This window comes from Homalodisca vitripennis, chromosome 1 (genome assembly GCF_021130785.1).
Source record: "Homalodisca vitripennis isolate AUS2020 chromosome 1, UT_GWSS_2.1, whole genome shotgun sequence".
Classification (NCBI taxonomy): Eukaryota; Metazoa; Arthropoda; class Insecta; order Hemiptera; family Cicadellidae; genus Homalodisca; species Homalodisca vitripennis.
This window is the reverse complement of record NC_060207.1, coordinates 170,492,129-170,514,632: the sequence shown is the minus strand read 5'-3', so window position 1 is coordinate 170,514,632 and position 22,504 is coordinate 170,492,129. Positions and strand designations below refer to the sequence as shown.

Here is a 22,504-nt window from a genome sequence, read left to right as displayed (position 1 = left end):
TCTTTTATTTATTTGTTATAAACAGATTTATCGTCAATTTGAAGTGTGTCACCTAAAAACTTTTTTCTTCTAGTCAGTGTTTCATAAATAAAATTGTGTTTTATTTTGTTTATTATTTTACATTCATTTTTTCATTATTTTCAACCATTTTATATTGTATCCCAAAAATATAAATATTTTATTTATTATAAGAACAAATAAATAGAACATTGTTTATAAAATATAATATATAATACGATGGTAATCTAATTAAACTGTCTCAAGATAATAGCACGAAGGTAATTGTTCTTAAACAAATTAAAAGTCCAATTATCAGTGAGCCGTGAGGCGAGGATAATCTTTGATCAAATAAAAGTTGAATATCAATTGAACTAATTGTCTTTAAAGCAAGATATTTTCCAAATTCATAAATAATTTAATACAATACTATTACAGTTATAAAAGAAAACTCTTGTATTCCTCACAATATCATCCAATGCTTCGCTTGGGTATAAAACTATTAATATATTATATTGTTCCTATGGAAGCTTTTATTATTATTTTAACCCCTTCCAGAATATTACATACTCCACTAATAACAAGTATAGCTAACTTGCTAACAAGCTGAAATATCATGTTAAATGACGACGTATACATTGAATTAACAAGGTAGGAGTACACCATACCAAGAGTTTTTTAATTTTTGTTTTTGAACAGTTATCGTAGCAAGCTGCGTTAAATAAAACACACACACACCACACACTTACACACGAGAGTACACAACAAACTTTAAAAGGGAGAAAAAGGAAAAATATAATATTTAATACAATAAATAACGATACCATGATTCATATTTATTGATTTCATCCGGCCATGTTATGATTTAACGTATAAGTGTGTTGTGTGTGCACTGGACAAGGTATATTTCCAGTTCTGTAAATATTGTAATACTATTGTTTAAAGCAACTAAATCCTGAACAGAAGCTGTACGAGGAACAATTAAGGGTCAAGTGAAGATTGATTATGTGTTCCTTATCAGAAAAACGCCTTCTTAAGTTGCCAATGAGATAGATCATTAATCATTTGAAGGGTTTTACTTTAGTGCTTTTTTATATGTATTATTAGACAATTCCTCTCCGGGGAATGAGCTGTTGCGGTTACTCTTGTGAAAAACAGTAGCCTGAAACGGTGACTTATGGACAAATTCTAACCCCTTAAACACGTGCTGATCTCTTGTAAGACTTTACTTACACAAGGACACTAAAAGCCACCGTGTTTAGTATTCTTCTTTAAACTAGCAAAAAAATACTATTTTAAAATTTCTTCACTCAGATTGATTGAGAATGGATGTTTTTAGATTACAACAGGATTTTAAAGGTGTTTACCTAAACTTGAGACTCGAAAGGTATGATAAAATTTTTATAGTACTACAGTCAATGGTGTTTGGAAAGTAAATATATTTTCAGAGTTAAGAAACTTTTACAGCTCACTATAATATTTTATCGTTTTATTTGGTAGTAAATCATGTCAAATTTTAACAAAAATCATAATAAATCTATATACAGTAATTTAATCCTTATAAAATATTCAGTAATTTAAAAACTAGTTTTTTGTAGTAACAGAATTACTATCAATTAGTAATAATATTACTAATTAAAATACTTAGCTACCTAATTGTATTAGTTTTGCAAGAACTTATTATCATGCCATTGAAACAGCATTGTAATCTATCTTATGAACAATTTAGTTTTTTTGTGAGGTACAAATTTAATAGTGGACATTACTGGTAAGAGACAAATTTTCTCTTATAAGTCTAACCAAAGTTGTGCTGATTAACATTTTATAGGTTAATACTTTCATAAGTTGTGCCTCTAGTAAGAGATTCGAAATATTGCATATTTATATACATACCGATCACAAAAGCGTATCACAAACGTTTTTGGTTCATATTAGTTTTGATAACAAAAAATGAACTATTAACATAGGTCGAGAAAAGTGTCGTTAACCACTAGTGGCCATTTTGTATTATCATAAACATAATATTGTATCCAGAAATAGTAAAGCTAAAGATACCAAGATTTGCACATAGTTTAGGAAAAATATGAGGAAAACTAAAAAGAAACAATTGTTTTTTTGCTTTAATATTAAAAAAAAATACCGCTGGTTGAAAACTTTTTATGTCAGTTATAACAAAATTTAAAAGGTACTAACTATTTTGTAATGTTTATCAACTGACAAAATCCAACGGTACTTTATACTACGAAATTCGTCAACGCATAAGCGAGCACAATCACTTTAGATGTATGATTGCGCAAGCCGGGAGCAACAAACAATTTGTCAGTTAAAAGGAATGAATTGTTTTGAATAAGTTATATCAAATTTACAACATATCAAATATTAAAAAAATGTATAATAATCCCAACGCGTAATTATTTCAACTAAATCCGTCAATGCATAAGCGAGCACGATAACTTTAAAGGTAAGCCTGGAGCAGCAAACATGTCACAGATGAGAGGAATCAGCTGTTTTTTATAAATATTACAATATGTATAAAATTATTGGATGCATTATATTGTTGTAAAATATTTCACTCATGTCTCTAGCCCGTAGGAAGCGTGTCTGAAGGCTATTGAGCCCGGGACTATCGGCTTAGTCTGATCCAACGTTTATCCTTTATCCGGACCTCGTTTATACGGATTTGCAGCACTGAAGTCCCACAGTAATTGCTCAGTAGTCTGTCTTTGAGTTTTATTATGAGATTTAGTGAAAATGTATTTTAAATAGAAACAAACACAACGTCTAATAGGTTAATTATTCTATGTATAAAAGCTAACTTCTGAATTTTAAATTTTTTCTGATTTATACAAATTTCTAAAAGGTATAATAGTAGGCAATAACATGCCCTTAATTACAGTACAGTGAACAAAAATCTGCATTACATATTTATTGTTAACGTTACGTGAATATAAATTACTATTTTAGATAATGAGATGTTCCTCAAGATAATGGTTGCACCTCATTACTTTTTAAACTATTTAAGGCCACCGAATAAAGTATATTTAAAACAATAGAACAAACTTGAATTATAAAACCTAAAAATAAATTTTGTAAGACTGAAAAATTAAGGTGCTTCAAAACTGATAAGCAACGTAGACTACAAGTACTTTTATTTACTGTATAGAGAAACATATGGTTTGCAGTGTAAAGGGAATAATAGGACAAACATTACAAGCTCATTTAATTTATAAGCAAATGAATGATCTTGTAATGATTAATACTATAAGAGCCTATTTGTTTTATAAATTGTAACGATATGCAGGTCTAAGATTTCACCAGTCGTGAATGCAATGTACCGATATGGTATATGAACAAAAACCATATAAACTAGAGATAATGCTTGAATATGGTATGGATAAATTCGGGTATTGAGGCACAGACTTTAGATATTATAAAACCTCATGATAAACTTTGGTTGACAAGAAGAATTCCGTCCTTTTAAGAAAGCACAAAAAAGCAATCAGTGAAATTGAGCAGTTAGACCAATTAATATGTGACACTTCACACTTCTGGGGAATTGAAGATGATATAATTTCTAAGTGTTTTGTATTTAGGGCTTTACAAAATCTGGATTTCATAGTATCTCAAAAATTTATCTTTATACATGGTATTAAATATAAAACCATAAAATATGGTTTTAACGAACCATATTTCAAGATATTACTGTGATTGAGTCCTAAAGATTGATAAGCAGTTTCAGCTATGTAGAGGATGGGCTTAATGCTATGTGCCATACATTTTGAAAGTTTGGGCGCTACATTAAAATCATGCAGAATATCAATAGGTTCTATTAGAGCAGGTTTTTTTCAAGTCAAGGTTTTGCCAATTCGGTGTTAGGGGTCGGCATTGGTATCAGATCGTTCTGGCCTAAGCTACTTAGATTACTTAACTTTTCTTTATTAAAATGTACTTCTGTAGCTTTAGGAACTGTAATCTGCATAATTGGTGATCATATGTCTGCTAAAATTCTCAAAGGGTTTGAATAACGAACACACAACTTTAGAGCATTTCGAAGACGCTCTAATAATTGAATAATTAAATCAAACATATTGTGTCGATGATAAAGCACCTCTTAATGAGTTTTGTATCAATCTTAATAATAATGTGACTAACGGGAAAATATTCCTCATTGCGCAGCGCAAAATAAATTGTCAAGAACGTATGCAAAAAATAATTTTCTCCAAATAACTAGAAAGAGCAAGTATCTCCACTCAGAATAACTACAGATTTTCCTTTGAACGTAAAATCACGTTAATCTATGGTAAAGGTATCCTCCTAAGGTGGGGAGATAAATTTGGTAATGCATGCTTTTTTCCTCAGTTTGCAAATAGACGCTTATTGAAATTAGATGTAATTCTGACACGTGTATAAAAAAGCAATTGCTATAGCTTATGCAGTGACCAACAATACGAGTATATTACTATCCTTGAATAAATAGTATTCTTATTTTATATCTAAAATAAATTGGTTCCTTATTTTTACTTCCAAGAGTTGCAAATATATAAAGAATGAATGTCACGCTGTTTCAGATGGGATTTCAGAAAACAAAGAAGTGAAAAAAGAAACATTCTTCTGTCAAATTAAATACTTAAATTATCACTGGACTGTAAAGGAGTGATAATACTTTTGTAACCAGAAACCAACTTTCTTTAAATTAAAATGTCAGAAGAAAATAATGTTGGCTTTCTAATTTTGTCTTCTCCCGCTTTGTGCGAGTAACCCCAATTTCTTCTTCAAGAGATCTTCTGGGCGATCGGTTTGACAATATTTTTACATTTATCTTGTGTTCGCAGTGTAAAAGCATTTATCCAATTGAGTCAATTGTAAAATCAAAGCAAAATCTAGATAAAAACGTAATTCTTTATAAATACATAAAAATACACTCTCAAATCAACAAAAAAACAATTCTCCTATCACTAAAAGAAAATGAAACAATTGTTTATCTTTTACTTAATTATTGAAAGTGACCGGTGCCACTTCGTGGTCAATTCCGGTTTTTTGAGCAATAAGATTTCTTAGTCAGTATCTTAAGAGTTATCTTAGTCATTTGTGTGTTTTTATTGTAAGAAGCGTTTTTACAAAGTTTACTAGATTTTAGACTAAATCCATTTGGATTATTCATCAAAAGAGACTCTTGTATGATAAGAATGAAAGATTCATGAACCATCCATCTATAGCTAAGCACTGTGTTATAAACTTCTTATGATGTAAACATATTCACAGTAATGTTGGTTAACACGATTTTGTAAACTTACTTAGATTTAAAAACTAGTTGTTTAATACGGTGACTTGAAGCGGATAAAGTACGATATAATTAAATCATAAAATGTTAGTATTTACATGAATAGATCAATTAAGATTATTTGGGATTATTCGGATTGTATAAATTAGTTCAAAAAGAACGGCACTTATTCTAACAGTTGGATTTCGTGAATGATTTTGCAGAGATTCAGTGAACCCCGGAAATCTATAGTCCAGGATAAGCAGTATTCGGTTTGTAAGCGGATTCTTAAGGCTTATTCCATTTCAGACTCCTTGCCTGGTAAATCGAGTAGAATACAATGTTTCTTTGGAGGATAGTTTAGAGAAAATCAAATAATACGTTGCTTTTTAAATATTAATAACTATATGGTCTGGAGAAGTTTGTTATTTACTCAATGTATAATTATTGTTAAAATGAACCTTGTTATTAGGTATTTTATTGTGATTGTAATTAATAACTTTAGCAATAGGCGTTTCCTTAATATTAATAACTATTTATATATGTAAGTAAGAGTTAACGTACTGTTACGTACAGATTGTTAAAAAAAAACCTGTGCGGAAGTAAATGCAACCGACGAAACATTGCCATAATCGGTGATGATTAAGTTGCCGCTGGTAATAACTTAAACTAGGTAGATGATTAGCAATAAGTTAACAATGATAATGGTAAAAGTAGGCTATTATCGTGACGTGAGAAAGGATAGAAAGGAAAATGAGCCAGGCTAAAGTAGGAATAGGTAATACGTTAATTCAAGCTAAATGTTATGTGTAGTAAATAAACAATAGACTATAATTATTTAAAATTATTAAATGAGCAAAAGAATTACATTTTTGTAGTTTAAAATACAGAGTGAGACTTACTTAATGAAAATATGGTTTTTAGTAAAATGTTATTATCATCTCTGTCCGAAGAGTAGTGCCTCCTGGATTACAAATACTCGGTAACCCAAGCACACTTGTACACTTAACGGTTTGTCTGTCCTGTCAGTCAGTGGCTGATTAATTTATTTTAATTACATTTAATTATCACAATATAATTAAAAATAGCCCAAATGAGATGTGTTTATGATTGTTTTTATTTAATAAAATACCGGCCGGTTCCCTTTTAAGCCTTTTAAGTCTGTCTATCCTCACAGGCCACTGGCCTGTGCGAGGATGTTATAAATCGATTAAAAAAGTGTTGATACAGTACAAGGTCGATTTTATACTGATAAAAAGTGCTAAGGTCACAAACAGGAGCCTAAAATATTTAATAACTTAGACTCATGAACATCACCGATTAACACTTTGTAATTCAAATATGGTTTAAGTTAAACTATCATATTTTAGTGTACAATAGCTTGGCAAAATCTACAAGAATATTTTGTTACAGAGAACATTGCATACCGTCGTAGATACGACATCAGTAGATTTGTTATAAAAGAAGTATACGTAATATTCATCCAAAGAAGCGTCAATAAGGGAAAATATTTCATTTATATTTCAGCTGGGTTGGAATGTTTGGCGTGTTCACTGCTCGTATATTGAAGTGAACGTGAAGCTACCTCAACATGAGTGTTTGTGAATACCGTCAAATAGAGGTTACAATTCTACGATATCGAATAGTTTCTTTTACAAGAATGGCATCATATTTTACTAGATATTTGAAAATACCTTGCACACTGACATCGCTTCTGTGGTAACTAGTGTTTGTTTTATAATTGCGCTTCTTATTAAATGAATCTAGTAAAATAAGTAAATTGACCACGCCACAATAAACTCTGATTACGTTTATTGGTTTCATTATAATTGATGAAATATTTATACTAATTGATAACCAGTGATGCAGGGACGCTTAATGAGATATTGACGCACAATAAATAATAGATTATAACTGTAGAACAAGATATGAAAACAACAATATTGTGAGTGCAGCGTCCTCTATTGCATTGCAGAGGTCATCTTACCCATCACATCTATCTAGAGCAATGAAATGTAATTTTTAGGGACTACGAGTTCTTCCATGCGGGATGTAGGTGTATACATAACCAAAATCAATTGTTTTAAATCTATTTCGCTTCCTCCTTTAGGCAGAAGTGTTAGTACTCTATAGATTATAAACACAAGCTGTTGTGACGCAGCGCCTGAAGGAGAGACAACATTTTGAGTGACGCTCCGATCTGTGAGGTTGTTTCATGACTTAAAGTTCTAGCTATTGTGCAATTACAAGCGTGTTCTCAAGTAATTATATCCTAATTATTGACTTTTAATTTTAATTTACAATGAAAAACAAAGAGTGTAACACTTTAGTTGACACTAAATCAGACTTTTTATCTTGTTTGATTTACTTGTTTGCCAAGTGCTGGAATATTCAGTAGAATTTCATTTTAATATTCAAATAACTAAGAATGGTTTAAATTATATAGCCTAACAAGTTATAAAATCTCTTTGAAATACATGTTATGTGTTCAGATAAAAACCCGTAGAAGTGATAATACATTAATTCCTACTACCAAATAAGAGGCTACTTTGTTGTCTCAAACTATGATTTCTAAGGCAAGCGAAAAAATTACTCTGAGACTGCGAGTCATAAAAAGAAACCAAGTAATTTATGTAATAACGGGTTTTAGTATAATGCAGTACGTGCTACATGTATCCAATACCAATGTGTATTTTACCTCAAATGCACCAGTTAAAAAATTTCTAAAGCAGATTATTACGCTTGCTAAAGTCGTTACTCTAGCTGATATGCTAACGGAGTTAAAAATTAAAAAACAAAGACTTCTCCAATTCAATTTACTCAATACTCTGAATGAATGGATGAAAATAGATGGAATATTAGCTAAGCGCCTGAATTCATTTGTGGATAACATTAATGTCCTTTTTCAAGAAAATTTATATTTAAACAAATCTGTCAATGAAACTTGGCAGTCAAGTATGAAACTCAATTTATTGGCACAGTCTGCTAAAGATAATAAAATTGACATGAATGGTGTTCCTTTCGTTGACAAGGAAATTCAATTAATGGATATTTTAATAAAATATCTACGAATATAGGTTTCGTTTTTAATAAAACATGATTGACAAAATGTTATCGTTACAGGTATTGGAGGCTGTACAGGAAGCCCCGTGGGCATTGTAGTGCGTTTCAACATGTTGACCTCGAGAAATTTGTTGAAAAGAGAAAGGAGAAAACGAACTTCAACAAAAGGGATCTGGGCTTCACGGGAGGAGTTACTAAGCCAATATATGTAAACTACTGTTCGAGAAGAGGAAACAATTCGATGCTGCCCGAAAAGTAAAAAATTAAAACTAATACACATATTTGTGTGGTCAAAAATATACGCATATTTATGTACAGAAATTAAGGTGATCGGTACTGAAGATCTTTAGATTACCTTAATAAATTCACTTGAAAATGATCTTACCTTACGCTCATAGCTACTATAAGGATTTTATTTGGCTTCATAGTTGTGTATCAAATACTGAAATTAATATTTAATATTTTAAAATAACAATGAAGAGTTTAACCCTTAGCATGATGTCCTAAGGTGATTTAAAGATAAGGCACATTATATAAACTACGGGTTGTACCGCTTGAGAGTGAGATAAAGGCCCAAGTTGGCCATATCCTGACATTAAGGCACCAGAGTTGACACAAGTGACGTTTAACCCGTGATAACAAGTTTGTCGGTGTCAGATAAGAAGTCAGTCAACATGTGGTGGGTGGCAGGGTGGCGCTGGGTTGCGAGGGGTGGTACACAGACAGGCGGACGGTCGGACAGTTAGTGAGTGGCACTACACTATGTAGCATGTGGTACTTACTTCCCTTCTTGGTGATACTGAGCACTCGTAAGTTTACTTGTTGATTTACATTGTTTTAAGAAATTGCTAAGCTTTAATCACTTCTCCATAAAATAATAAATTTGGACACTTTAAATAAAACTACTGTGCTTTTAAAATACTTCTTTTGTTTTAAAGAAGTCATGCCGATTACAAAGTACATATGTAGTAAATCTTAACGGAATTTGAAACAAGTTAGAATTCATCCAGACCGATTTACACCAATTAAAACAATGTTAGGTATTTAATGTAAATGAGCAATTCGATTGATCAAGTTTATTGATACAGTTCTGATATGTTACGTTTTGGTGTAAAATATTAATTACCCTAAGTATATAGTCTCTATTTCGTATTAAATTCTTAACTTCATATTTTAATTAATCCTACTTGTATTAAACATCATTGTTTATATAATATTCAACAGTGTATAATATTGTAATAATATACCAAGTGATTCATTATATTTAATTTAAATTTACATCATGTTTCTTTTGTACACTTTTATTAATATCAACGAAACACATTTTTCTTTTATCGATTACAGCATTTTTACAATGTATACTGTTAAATAATATCATGTTCCTAACAAGCTTTACAATTCTAAAAATTTTATATATCAATTGGATATAATTTTCAACAAATTGCGATGATTTTTGCGGCCAAAGATATATTGTTCCACATTCCCTTTCGCTGTGGGTTCAAATTTCATATTCCACTTATTAGAACAATCAAATTACATGTAAGCTTGATATTCTTATGAAATAAAATTTGGAAATGATGTAATATAATTTTTGTAAGGTCTTCATTGTAAACACATAAGGTAATTTCGAGGAGTCAACATTACAGAAGTTGTAAAATATTTTTAATAACATTTTAAATAGTTCAGTCTTTATAGTTCATTTCCTACTGGAACACGATTAAGATTTACATATTTTTAATTTGTTGCAATTGCAACTCTGGTTTTAACCTCGGGTAGTAAACAGGAATCATCGGGTACAGTAGGAAGAAAAAAGGGCTTTCAATGTTAGCTGTCAAGTTTTATTATATGATTGGGGGAGCGTTAACGAAGACTATCACTCGTGGGGGTGAACGAATTTCATTTCTGTCTGTCTGCCTATCTGTCCACACGATATCTTGAAACTGACTTACAGACTTAAAATTTTGGATAAAGCTTCATTTTTATATTCTACTAACAGTTAACCACGCCTTCGCACGCAATTTCGTGGGTTTGCACGTGCATGAGCACTTCTGGTTCGCACTCGAACCATCCATAAGTACACAAGGCAAACATTTACGTTAGAAATATAATTCACTAATTATATTTCCAATGCCAATGTTTGCCTTGTTGTCACGATCTTAGAGGTATTTCTGAAAGTGTTTTTATAGTAATTTAAATTTATTCCGGTATGTATTTCTTGGTTTATTTCATATATACAGCCTATAGATACACATAACTCTGAAAAGCCTCCTTCTGTCAAAAGGCAACTATCATGGGTTTCAAATTTATAGCAACTTTATGGTACTGGGTAGTAAAATTTAGATAGTAACTCTGTCTTTGAAATCTGTTTTACAGTACTATCCAAATAATCCATGCTTATCCTTTGCTAAAATTTACACTTAAAAGTATATTTTCTGCTTTTATATTACTTATAAAACTTTCAATTTTATTATAACAGAAACGTTTTACAAAATAAAGAGATTAGAAAAGATTTATAATTGAATAATAAATATACATATATCATAAACGTCTTCCTCGATCAAAAACTAATTTCATATTTAATCAGAGAAGCAAAGGTATAGAGGGCACTATACTACCCACTGCAATATGTCAGGCTTTATGTAATGGTGCACGTTTAAGAGACGGTCGATGTATGTAATTCTATACATTGATAACTCGGTCGAACAAAAAGCAAAATGTCCTTAATATATTACGACTCCATATAATAAATCCAAACGACTCTCTTAATATATTATTATATACTCACACATTTTTGCAATTAAGATGATTTAGTATTGTGTTAGTTTTACACGTCCTTTATTTTGTTTCATTCAATACATGAAACTTATTGTTATTTTTGTTTAAATATTGTTCTTTATACACAGTGTTTTTGGGAGTTTTCATATTTGTTCAGCTATACACGAGCGTTTAGAAAAGTTCATAACCCCATTTTAGGCTAATAAAACATTGCACTATATTTATACAATTTTATTACCAACCAATCTAAAGCAATATTCATTCAAAGTAGATATAGAAATCCTGAAATAAAATTAATTATTATGACTTTATTCAAGTTATTTAAAATTTTTAAATGAAGAAATATACTCCGTGTGGATTGAACTACCTGTTTACCTCTTTCGCTGATGCAGATATAAAAGGCCTCCAGATCACGTCACTGTTGGTGCCTCCGTACGTCGTCAACAACTCTGGCCTGGTGGTGTTGGACTGTCAGTACACTCTCACACCCTACGACCTGCAGCTAGACTCGGGGTTGGTGGTCAAGTGGTTCTTCAACAACGGGCCCGCTCCGGTCTACCAGTGGATCCCCAGCCAGCGACCTCAAGACCTCGGTATCCTCCGAGGTCGGCTGGACCTCGACTACCGAGCTTCGGACAACAACGCCACCATGTTCCGCGCCCTCTCCATCCTGAATCCTACCACAGATCTGTCTGGAGAGTACCGCTGCGCCGTGTCCACCTTCACCGACGAGGACTTCATGATACAGAGAATGATAGTATACGGTACATACCACCAAATTTTATAAAAATGCACGTCAACTTTTTGTAATGTGGATTATTATATGAACTACATTTTCGGCTATCTCGTTTGATGATAATAATTGGTTTTGTATGATATATTTTTGTCAACTAAGAGACTGTAAATTCTGATATTTATTTTGAGTCATATGTTTTTACACAAGATATTTGTGTTCTTTCAGTCCTTGCTTTCACCAATCTTGAAAAGCACATAAGTAATTGGAACATTTAATGCATTACTTTTAAGACAGCCTTTTAGGGTGAACCTAGGATAACGTTTATTTAATATGTTTTTGCACAGCTCCAGAGAAGCGGATGGAGCTGACTCATACCAAGCCGGACGCAGAGAGTGCCAACGTCACATGTGAAGGATATGGTCTCTACCCGCAGCCAAGGATAGCGTTTTACAAGGATCAATTCCCGCCTAGATATAGGTAAACGCTTACCAATTGTGTTTGATTTGGTGTTTTATTTAAGACCTTGTAAAACTTTCTACATTTGTTGAAGTAATTTCTGTGATTAAACAAAGGATCTAAACAAATCTAACATCACTTTGTTAGATTTTGAGTGGAGTGTCGGTTGCAATCTTTTGGGAGTTAGGACAAATGCAATTGCCACAGAACGTATGTTGGTCGCACCGGGAGTCATGAGTGTATTCAATGTACTATCGTAGTCTAACCTTGGGTACAATTTAACACATTGACTACATCTGTTATGCAAAAGGGATCAGTATTAAATCTTTTTCATTGATACTGAGTTTACAGTTTGAATTTATAGCGTCTAGAAGTTTTGCACGGTAGGAAAATGGCTAAATACAGGAATAAGCGGGTACTAACCAAGCAAGTACAAATATCAGAGTACAATATACAATTAATTAAGTTGAAAGAGTTCACAGGCTAGCGTTATTGGAGGCTCTATAAGAATTCAGGAAAAATTGTGTACCTCCCATATGTTTTACTTAATGTTACTGGAAATATAGAAACAATTCCTAATTATAAACTCTAATTACAAATTTTTTTTACATTTTTGTACTCGTACGTTAAAACTACAATGAATAATGTTTTACTAGTCAATCTAGCAATGTATAGCGAAACCGACAAAATATTTTCGTTTTTTTAATTCACGTAATGAGACACTGATTACGGTAAATCAACATGGATAATTGTTGTAATTGATAGCTTAATCGAATTAAATCAGGGCTTCTGTGCTTGGTAATGTTTGGAACCCAATATCGAACCTAATGAAAGCTCATTTGGAGGTCAAATTATTATCATTATCCATATCAGATTACGTTTAATATAATATACGTGATATTCGACATCATACGGTTTTATCTCATGATTCTTTAAAATTTGAACTATAGTTAGATTACTGTCGTAAACAATTATATTTTAGTTAATCTTCTTCTTTGTTATCACTTAATACAACAGCATGTTAAAAGTTGTGATGGTACGTCTCTTGTCTCAGGGCATACAGGTAATAATATCCTTAAACTCTATTTTTATTTAAAAAATATGTTATATTCGTCTAATTACACACTTAATGGCTTAAAACGATAATAAATGTTTCCAATACCTAATTCAGCATTTACTTCTTGTGACATGATAATGAAATGTACTAGTAGCTAAGATTAAGCAACGTGTGAGTATTGTCGACATACTAGTATACGATGAAAGTGTGTGTTTAGATAGGTAATGTTTGCACATAATGGCCTCTTGTTATATTTAAAATAATTTTTACTTGACGTGAGTGACATTAATGTAAATGTTTCAAGAAATTAAAATTACATGTTTTTATTATAATGAAAATTATATTATTATCCCTGTTAAGTAAAGTTAAGGAATTTACAAATCGATTCTAAAAAGTAATGATTGTAAACAGCACTAAGGTCTCTTATTCTTTCTCTTATCATACACTTTCAGTCATCTGTCATCACTTGATCTGTAGCTCTTCAGCCCGGGCCCGTTTCAGTTAACTAAAATTATATTATAAATTGCATATCTCTAATTAATACAGCAGATTTATATTTAGGGAGGCTGGAGAGACTTTCATAAGCATCCATTACAATGAAAATATACGTAAAATGTACTGCAGTCCACTACTCGGTGACAATATTTTACACTTGACTAGGACTGAGAAGCCTACTTCTGGCATCCCGACAATATTTACTGCGTTAATTTGAAATTGGAAAATAAAATTAATATATTACAAATTTTGTTGTATTAGTTTCAAAATAATTGCTTGAATGATGGTAAAATATTACTCCTGTGTTTAAATCCTATTATAATATACATGTATCATCTATGATGATATTAATTTTCCTGGTATATTTTAATAGTATCTTCTTACTTTTTTCAACTGCTTATTTTGTCACAGTAAGCCACTACAAGGAGCGACGATAGAGACCAGTTCCAGGACAGGACATTACGACATATCGGCCAACATGGTCTTCCGAGATAATGACCTGCGATCCCCCACCATCTTCATTTGTGAGATCTGCATTCCCACCACAGAGTACTGTCGGCGCAAGAGATTAGTCTACTATCCTGGTACGTTGCTGTCTCTTACAATTCACTTTAACAAAAGGGTGTAAAAAATTCCTGCACGGGCTTGATAATACCCGAACGATTACAGGTATACGAATTAAGCTTGATAAATCATTACTGCACCTATGAAAGTACTTAAAAGTAACCACCATAGTTTTATCATGTTAGGGGTGTCGTCCGCAAGGAGTCAGAAGGAAATCTTCAATTAGAGCATAGGTCGAATAGTACATCAAATTAAAGGTCTTTATTAGTAGAGTAAATTCCCGCAAATCCGACCTCAAAGGGTTTACTCTTTAAAAAAACTGCGCTGGTTTAAAGTCTAAATCATTTACAATGTAGGTCTTGTTCTAGATGGTTTGATATTCTTGTTTTGGATTAGTTGTGAAAGTTAAACTTAGTAAATGAATACGACTTTTAAAATAGTTTTTAAGGTAGTTAATGAGTGACTATTCACATCCAATGGAGGTTGGTCTACAAGGAGTTCCGTAAATAATTTAACGTAAGATTTACATTGTTTTATTGTAATGTAAGATGTACATCAAGTGAGGTCCAAAGGCCCAACATAAAAATAAGAATATCTTATTATAATAAATGATACAAGGTTTTCCCCTTTAGCATTCATCACTGCTAAACAACCCCTTTATAATAATTTACACCTTGAGCTAAGCTTACGGTAAAAACTCAATGTAGACCATTCTCCATTGGATGTCTACTACCTTAAACACTATTTATTAACCACTTATAAAAACTATACAAATAGTTCCAGTACAGTGACATCCGCTTCCCCACCATCTTTATCTGTGAGATTTTTCATCCTCACCACAGAGTACTGCCACGCAGCTAGTCTACTGCCCTTGAACGTTGCTACCTATTAAGATGTGTTAGCCATATATAAATATATCCGTTATACCCTTTAGTTTCGCGACAGTAACCTGCGCTCTTCCACCATCTTTATCTGTGAGATCTACATCCCCAGTACAGAGTACTATCGGCGCTACCTTCTACCTGAGTCGTACCAGGTCACCTAAATTCAAATTAGACTTATAATATTATAGTGTAATATGTACGAAGTAAAAATATATTTGATATAGAAATTCGAAAGAAAGTTAGATGAGATTCAAATATTTTGGTTCTAGTAGTTTCAAAAATGTTATTATATCTGTGCTTTAAATAAGGTCCCTTCATAATTAAAATATCAGAAAAATTGTTATGCATGGTGTAATAATAATTAGTTACACACACTTTAGGCGCTATATTTCTAAGATATGAAACAGGTAGTATTCTTAATCCTTGAAATGTTTTCACAATATGATTATACAAGTTTAAACACATTCTTACTGTTTATATTCCAAAATGTGAACCTTTGTACCACTAGAAACATATCGAAAAGTAGATTTAAAATCTAATAATGATCACTTCAAATATCTCAGTTTCACTAACAATAGACCTACTTACAATATTAATTGAAATTATTATTTCGGTGATAGTACATTATGACCTCCAGACTTAATTTTCAACAATTTTATAATTCGTTTATTGAAGAAATGCTTACATTACAGGCATTGCCCAATTACAATGAAGCATTAAAGTAATACTTAATATATTAAATAGAGGATAAATACTAAAAATAACAATTTAAAGTTCATCTTCATGCGCTCTCAAAACAATGACAAACAAGTATAGTTTTGTATAGTAACATCTGAGAAGTATAACATTTAAATTAACAACAAGCAATGTAATAAAATGTGTATGGATGATGTAAAATAATAAATAGTAATAGTTGACGATAAATAACGATAGATATCTGTAACAAATAAATAAGTAACAAAAACAATAACAAGAATTAATGTATAACAGTTAAATAACGATAATACAAAAACCAAACTAATTAACAATGAGTGAAACACTCTGAATAAATTGGTCTAATGAGTTGCCAAAAATATCAACATTGATTGGGAGTGAGTTATGCAAACGAATCATTACATTTAATGGAGAGTTAGCCGCCAGATTGGTACGAGAGTAGCGAGGTGGAAACAATAAATGACTTCTTGAATTCAGCCGAGGGACATTGAATTGTAGTTTAGATAGCAGAGCTGAGACGTCCGAGCACACCGCTCACCAGCTTATACGTACAGGCACACTAACATAACCACCCGTCTCCTTTTACCCAGGGAGTCAATACCGAACAATGATAACAATTCTGGATATGGAACGACTGTTTGTAGTGATTAAATTCTTTATAATACAAAAACCTCTGAAATTTCTTTTGAACATTCTGTATTAAGTCAGACTGATATGCGTAAGATGGGTTCCAGATGACTCATCCAAACTCCAAATATCCAATCTAGATCTTACTAAAGAGCAGAAAAGAAGCTTTATTACGTCAGCATTTTTTAAGAATTAATAGATCTGCGTATGAAACCTAAAATGGAAAAGGAAGACTTACAAATTGAAACTACGTGATCCACAAAAGAAAATTTCTCATCGAATATATGCCTAGGTCTTTAATGGAATTGTTAGACACTAATTTTGTTCCTCCCATTTCATAATCTAAACGAATAATATTTTGCTCAGATTTCCTAGAAAATCGCATAATTGAACACTTATTGATGTTGAATTTTAAATTGTTGCAACTCCATTGAAAAAGATTATCCAAGTCATCTTGTAACTCCTCACAGTCAGAAATATTATTGATACTTTTGAATATTTTAAAATCGTCCGCATAAAGCAAAAAATTAAAATTTTTTATTTGATGAGCTACAATATAGTCTTAATATCACATGTATTAATGTGGGCACCTCAGCCATTGGTCCAGAACTATTCCATCGTCAACAGCGTGGCACTGATGTCTCTCTAATGTGTTTGTTACTGATTTGATTTAATTTTATGTTATTGTCTCGTTACATTTTTAGTTAAACCACCCAATAGATATAAATGTGTTGAAAAGATTCATAACGTTAAAACAAAGGATAAAATACAAACTTTACAGTTTGTGCTCTTATAATGTTCTGATACCAGATGGAAATAATCTTGTTTCAAATAAGAAGTCATTTGTTAATATAATGTTTTATTAAAATTTTATTTTGAAAGTACGCAAGTAATAAAAGGTCAATTAAATTAAATCACACAACAGTCAGACAATCAAAGAACGAGAATGTTATACAGGATGAAAAGTATTCTGTTTAAACTGCTTTATCCATAACAAGCACATAACCGTGGAATACTGAAGAGTAAATTAGATTAAGCTTATCCACAACAATGCACATTATAAGCTACTGCATCTGCTGGTGTATACTCTTATTCCGTTGAGGACCGTAAACCGTAATTCTACATGCGAAGCATTGGCATTGTTCTATGTAGTAGGTTAGTAGATAGCATACATACGTGAATTGTCATTATTATCGTTTCAAGTGAAGTAGTTGTAATTTCATAGCATTTGAAAACGTTAGGATTATTTCCCTTTACCTTATGTTTGTCTTTTTTCTTTATTTGCTCGTTTGTGTAAAGTTTATGAACGAAGCGGCAGTTAAAAAGAGGCCAGTTAAAATATATTACAAAATGGAAAATACGTGATTAAATTTGTTGGTTTGTTTCAGGCAGCATAACTAGGTATTCCTCAGGTAATAATGTTACTTACCTTTTATTTTCTTAACATTTGTTGTAATATTAGAATAAAAGTGTATAAACAATCCTTGTATATTGATATTTAGTTTTTGTACTATCGCCAATAAGTGGACTTAATAAATGAAAGCAGATTGATAACAGTATCTCCCATCATTGAACTGGTTTAAAATGAAGCATTTGAATTGCAAGCATGCCGATTGCAGAAAGTACACACTGCATAACGCCATCAATACATATAAATATTACACAAGATTGACGGTTTGATCATACAAAATGAACAATATTTATAAATGTAATAAAGCAAGTATTATTAAAAAAGATTGAAGGTTTGAACATACAAAAGGATCAATATTTATAAATTCAATAACTCAAATCTTATTAAACAAGATTGAAGGTTTGAACATCCCAATGAACAATTACAGCAGACCTTATTCAATAGTAGTTGCGCTTTTCAAATATTCAAGCTTACACAGTACAAAGCACGAAACTCGGATATGACTAAGTAACGGTTATTGACGGGCACATGGAGACCAGGACTAAGCGAGTTCCACTGTCGAAAATGGGCACAGGGGACATCATGTCACTCAAATCGGGGTGTTACTGATGATGTCAGTGAGCCGTTGAACAGCTAATGGACGGCCAGTTGCTTTGAGGATTAAGTAAGTCATGAGAATTAAATTGAGGCTTTTAATAAAAAATGTTTACATATTGCTTAAGTTACGTTTCGTACATACCTTATTCTTCATATATATTTTGTTTACAACCTTTCTAACAGCAATATATTTATATCAGTGTGATCTTTACCACTTTTAGAATATATGCAATTGATAGAAAGTTTAAGAAATTCTAAGATAAAAATTAACGCACAAAAAGACACGTGTTTTTAAGTTTGAATTATTTGTGTTCCTAACGGAATATTCATTAGGTGATCATGGTGTAACGTATCAAAAAAATGTTAGAGAACGTTACTTATCTATGGAGCTGTAATTACTGTAATAAACAATTGCATTGTCATGTTATCAGCAGGTTTCCAAGGTTTAAAGAGTGTTTTCCCATTACCATGCTACTGGATACATGTATCTAGTTGATCGTGGGTATTCAGTGAGCGATAAAGATGAGATGGGTATACTGAAATTTTTGTGGTAGTTGTATATACGAAAACTGAAGATATATGATGAAAACAAAGCACACCAGTACAATTTCTTAATAAATAATTCCACTCCATGTCTAGTTCTATATTGTAACTCATATCTAAAAGCAAGTAAACAATCATTTTCTTGATTACAGCAATACTATCCTATGTGTCGTATGCCGCGGAAACTAGTTTCAACCTGCCCGCAAGGCGCATATAAGTAAATGTTAATCGTTCCTATTCGTATCGTATGATATGTAAGTTTCACCCTTTAGGACATATCGTCCTGGACCACTGACCTAAATATCTGGTACATAGTAAAATCCGGTATATTATATTTATTAAGTAGACAAGAATATTTATGCGAGTTATGAAAATAATTGACTGTTACTAAATCGGATTATGAACACTGGATACTTTTTAACAATAGAGATTGCATCAAAAATCACCTGAATGAGCAAAATCAACCCCGAATATTAAGAGAAAAGGCGCTAATGTACAATCGAGAAGGGGCCTTTGTGCCGAATGACGAAATCAAGGAGCCTTAAGGCCTATAGAAAGGCCAGAAAGAAGTCTCCATTGAGACCTTGAGGTCTTTATTTGAAGATGTGAAACCTTAATGTGAAGGAACATTGAAAATCTAGTCCCTAACATAGTGAATCTGAAGCGAATATATGTTCAGATTGGGAGACGACTGAACCATAAGAGTGGACTTTTGAATCAGAGGATTTCTGTACATTAGTCAATGTGTGGAACTGGGATTCACATATTGAGATGTCTCAAGGGTGAGATAACACATAATTCATCAAGTATTTTCGACTACTTAAGTATAAATGTTTACTTTGGTCAGTGGATTTTAAGATGGCCTGATGTAATTTTATAAAGATACACCTAAGTCTAATAATTTGTCAAAATAAATAGTAAGTTATCATACTTATATCAAATGGCTTAGTCATGGCTGCAAGCATTTATTTTATTAATACAGACTTTGCTCTTTTCAGACAGCACTTGTTTGGAAAAAGTAACTCTGGTCACGTGGTTGATGGCTTTAATGTCTTCGGTGCTCCATTAGCAGTGAATTCTAGGTAATTAACTTTTAAGATTTATTAAGCAAGTTTGTTTTTAGTTAGAAATTACAAAATATGTAGAAATAATTTATTTTAGTTAGGTACAAATTACTGAACTCAAAATAATGTTTCATAAAAGTTCAAATTCAGAGCACTGTACCATATATTCCTAGGAATGTTTCAATGGCTCTTGCATAAAAGTAGATTAAATTCTTCTTATTAGAATATAATACCTAATTTATCAACAAATACTCCAATAATAATTTAATTTATTCACTGGTTGTTCATTTTTATTTCACTTATGTGGGTCTAATGGTGTGTTCCTCGATCACGAAAAGCCTCACAAAAATAAAATTCAATAACTATTGCAGTGTCTGTTTATAAATTGTTTATAAACTTATAAAGTGCAAACAGATTGTTGGAATATATTTTTTATTTAACATTGTTTTATTATTGCAGAATGAAACTCCTTGATGGAAGTACTCTAGAATTCACAAAAATTCTATCGCCTAGAGCTTGATATCCCAGAACAGTTTTTACAAACGGCTCCATGTTTTTATTAGAAGTATCGTAGTTATATTTTTACATTCTTATATGTTGTTCATAAAGTCTTCCTATGAGTCTAACTAGTTTGTATTCGTGTAATATATTATGGAATTCTAGTCTTCTTGATAATAACAGTAGTATATAACAGAGATATTTTTAAAGTACAACAGAATTTAAGATTGAAACTGTTTACTGCTTTGGTGCTAATACTAACATACATGTAAATGTAATTGTATTTTTACAGTTTGTACTATATTCACATTGTATACGTTCTGATTGTTATAGAGTAATTTGTTTCAAATTATTAATTTTTAGTTGACATTTTTTAATTATTGGTTTTTCTTCTGAAGAATATTATCAGACCCAGAAAGTAAAGCGTAAAAAATGAGCTTTACCAAAAGGAAAGGAATAAGTGTTATTATTATTTGCTTATAGTTTGTTCTGATCATAGCATGATTGCCGAAACACGTGAAAGGAAATAATAAAAACTATGAAAAGGTTTAATATTGAATATTTTCTAAATAAATTGCACCTGTATTGAATGTAATTAAATGCATAAATTCATATAAAATAAGTTCATAAAAAAGGTTTACATTCTGGTAAAAATTATGAGTATATAAAAAATAGCATGTGTTAATAATTATTTAAATAATCTAATAATTGATTTTGTTCACTTAGTTCGTATAATAATTTATTTTTTAGACATGAACGGAATGATAATAATTCACCCATATTACCCAACGTTGTACGTAATATCTACTATGACACATTCCACCTTCCAATTATCTACTTATAAATACAGAAAATAAAAGTATTAAAAAGTTATCAAGTTGTATGAAAATTTAATATTCTCGATCTTGCATGTAATTGGTAATACTGAGTAATTTATAATTATTGCATGTAAGCTATTGTAAGCTATTTTGTTAAGCACTTGTTATTTCTTGTGAATAACTTTAACATATGTTTTGTTAATTATGTTACAATTATATTTTTATAATAAATAGACATCTTAAAATAACGTGTACAGCTTAATGACCTGCATGTTTTATTACTAGGTACTTATTTGTCATATGCAGTGACATTAGACATGCAATTACTTACTTTACTAACGATAAATTCCTGTTCAATAAATATCTGGTTAATTATGTAGAAACGCTGAATTTTATGTATTGGATTAAATATCATTATTACATGGCATTATACCTCATGAGTAGCTTGAAATAATTCATTATTAAATCATTAAAATAATAAAAAAAGTTTAGCGAAGTTTACCTAATTAACCATAGAAACTAGATTAAGGCCTTGTGATTTTGTCAGCTATAACTGGTATACAAAACAAACACAAGAATCATATTTAAGTACTACATCTATAATAATTTATTATTTTAAGGAATTACCTGAAGTTTTATTAAATATTACGATATAAGGAACTCAAGTAACTTATTTTATGTGTGATTAAAACCTTAAAAATATAAAATATTGAATTATCCCTTTGGATCATGATTTAACTTGGACATAACCGCAGCTTCTACCGCAACTGTGATGCAATATTCCGTTTATTTGTTTGAATAGATTCTACGATTTTAGTAACACTTGGAACTACTTTATTGGTGTGTGGAGAAACTCTAAAGTCAAAGTTAATAGCTATCTTAGTTAAGAAATGCGTGAGGGTGCTATGATGTTTTTTAATAGAAATGAGTCATACATCATGTAGA

At 31.2% G+C, this 22,504-nt stretch overlaps 1 protein-coding gene across 1 annotated transcript; it reads left to right on the top strand.

Annotated features, from left to right (window-relative positions):
* Positions 1-9,079: 9,079 nt before the first annotated feature.
* On the top strand, positions 9,080-21,384 carry LOC124355700. The gene is made up of 7 exons (XM_046806862.1): positions 9,080-9,129; positions 11,488-11,859; positions 12,176-12,308; positions 14,251-14,423; positions 18,017-18,040; positions 20,178-20,261; positions 20,703-21,384. Exons 1-6 carry the CDS (start codon positions 9,090-9,092, stop codon positions 20,246-20,248), a joined length of 813 nt encoding a protein of 270 aa, XP_046662818.1. The 5' UTR covers positions 9,080-9,089; the 3' UTR covers positions 20,249-20,261; positions 20,703-21,384.
* The last annotated feature ends 1,120 nt before the right edge of the window (positions 21,385-22,504 follow it).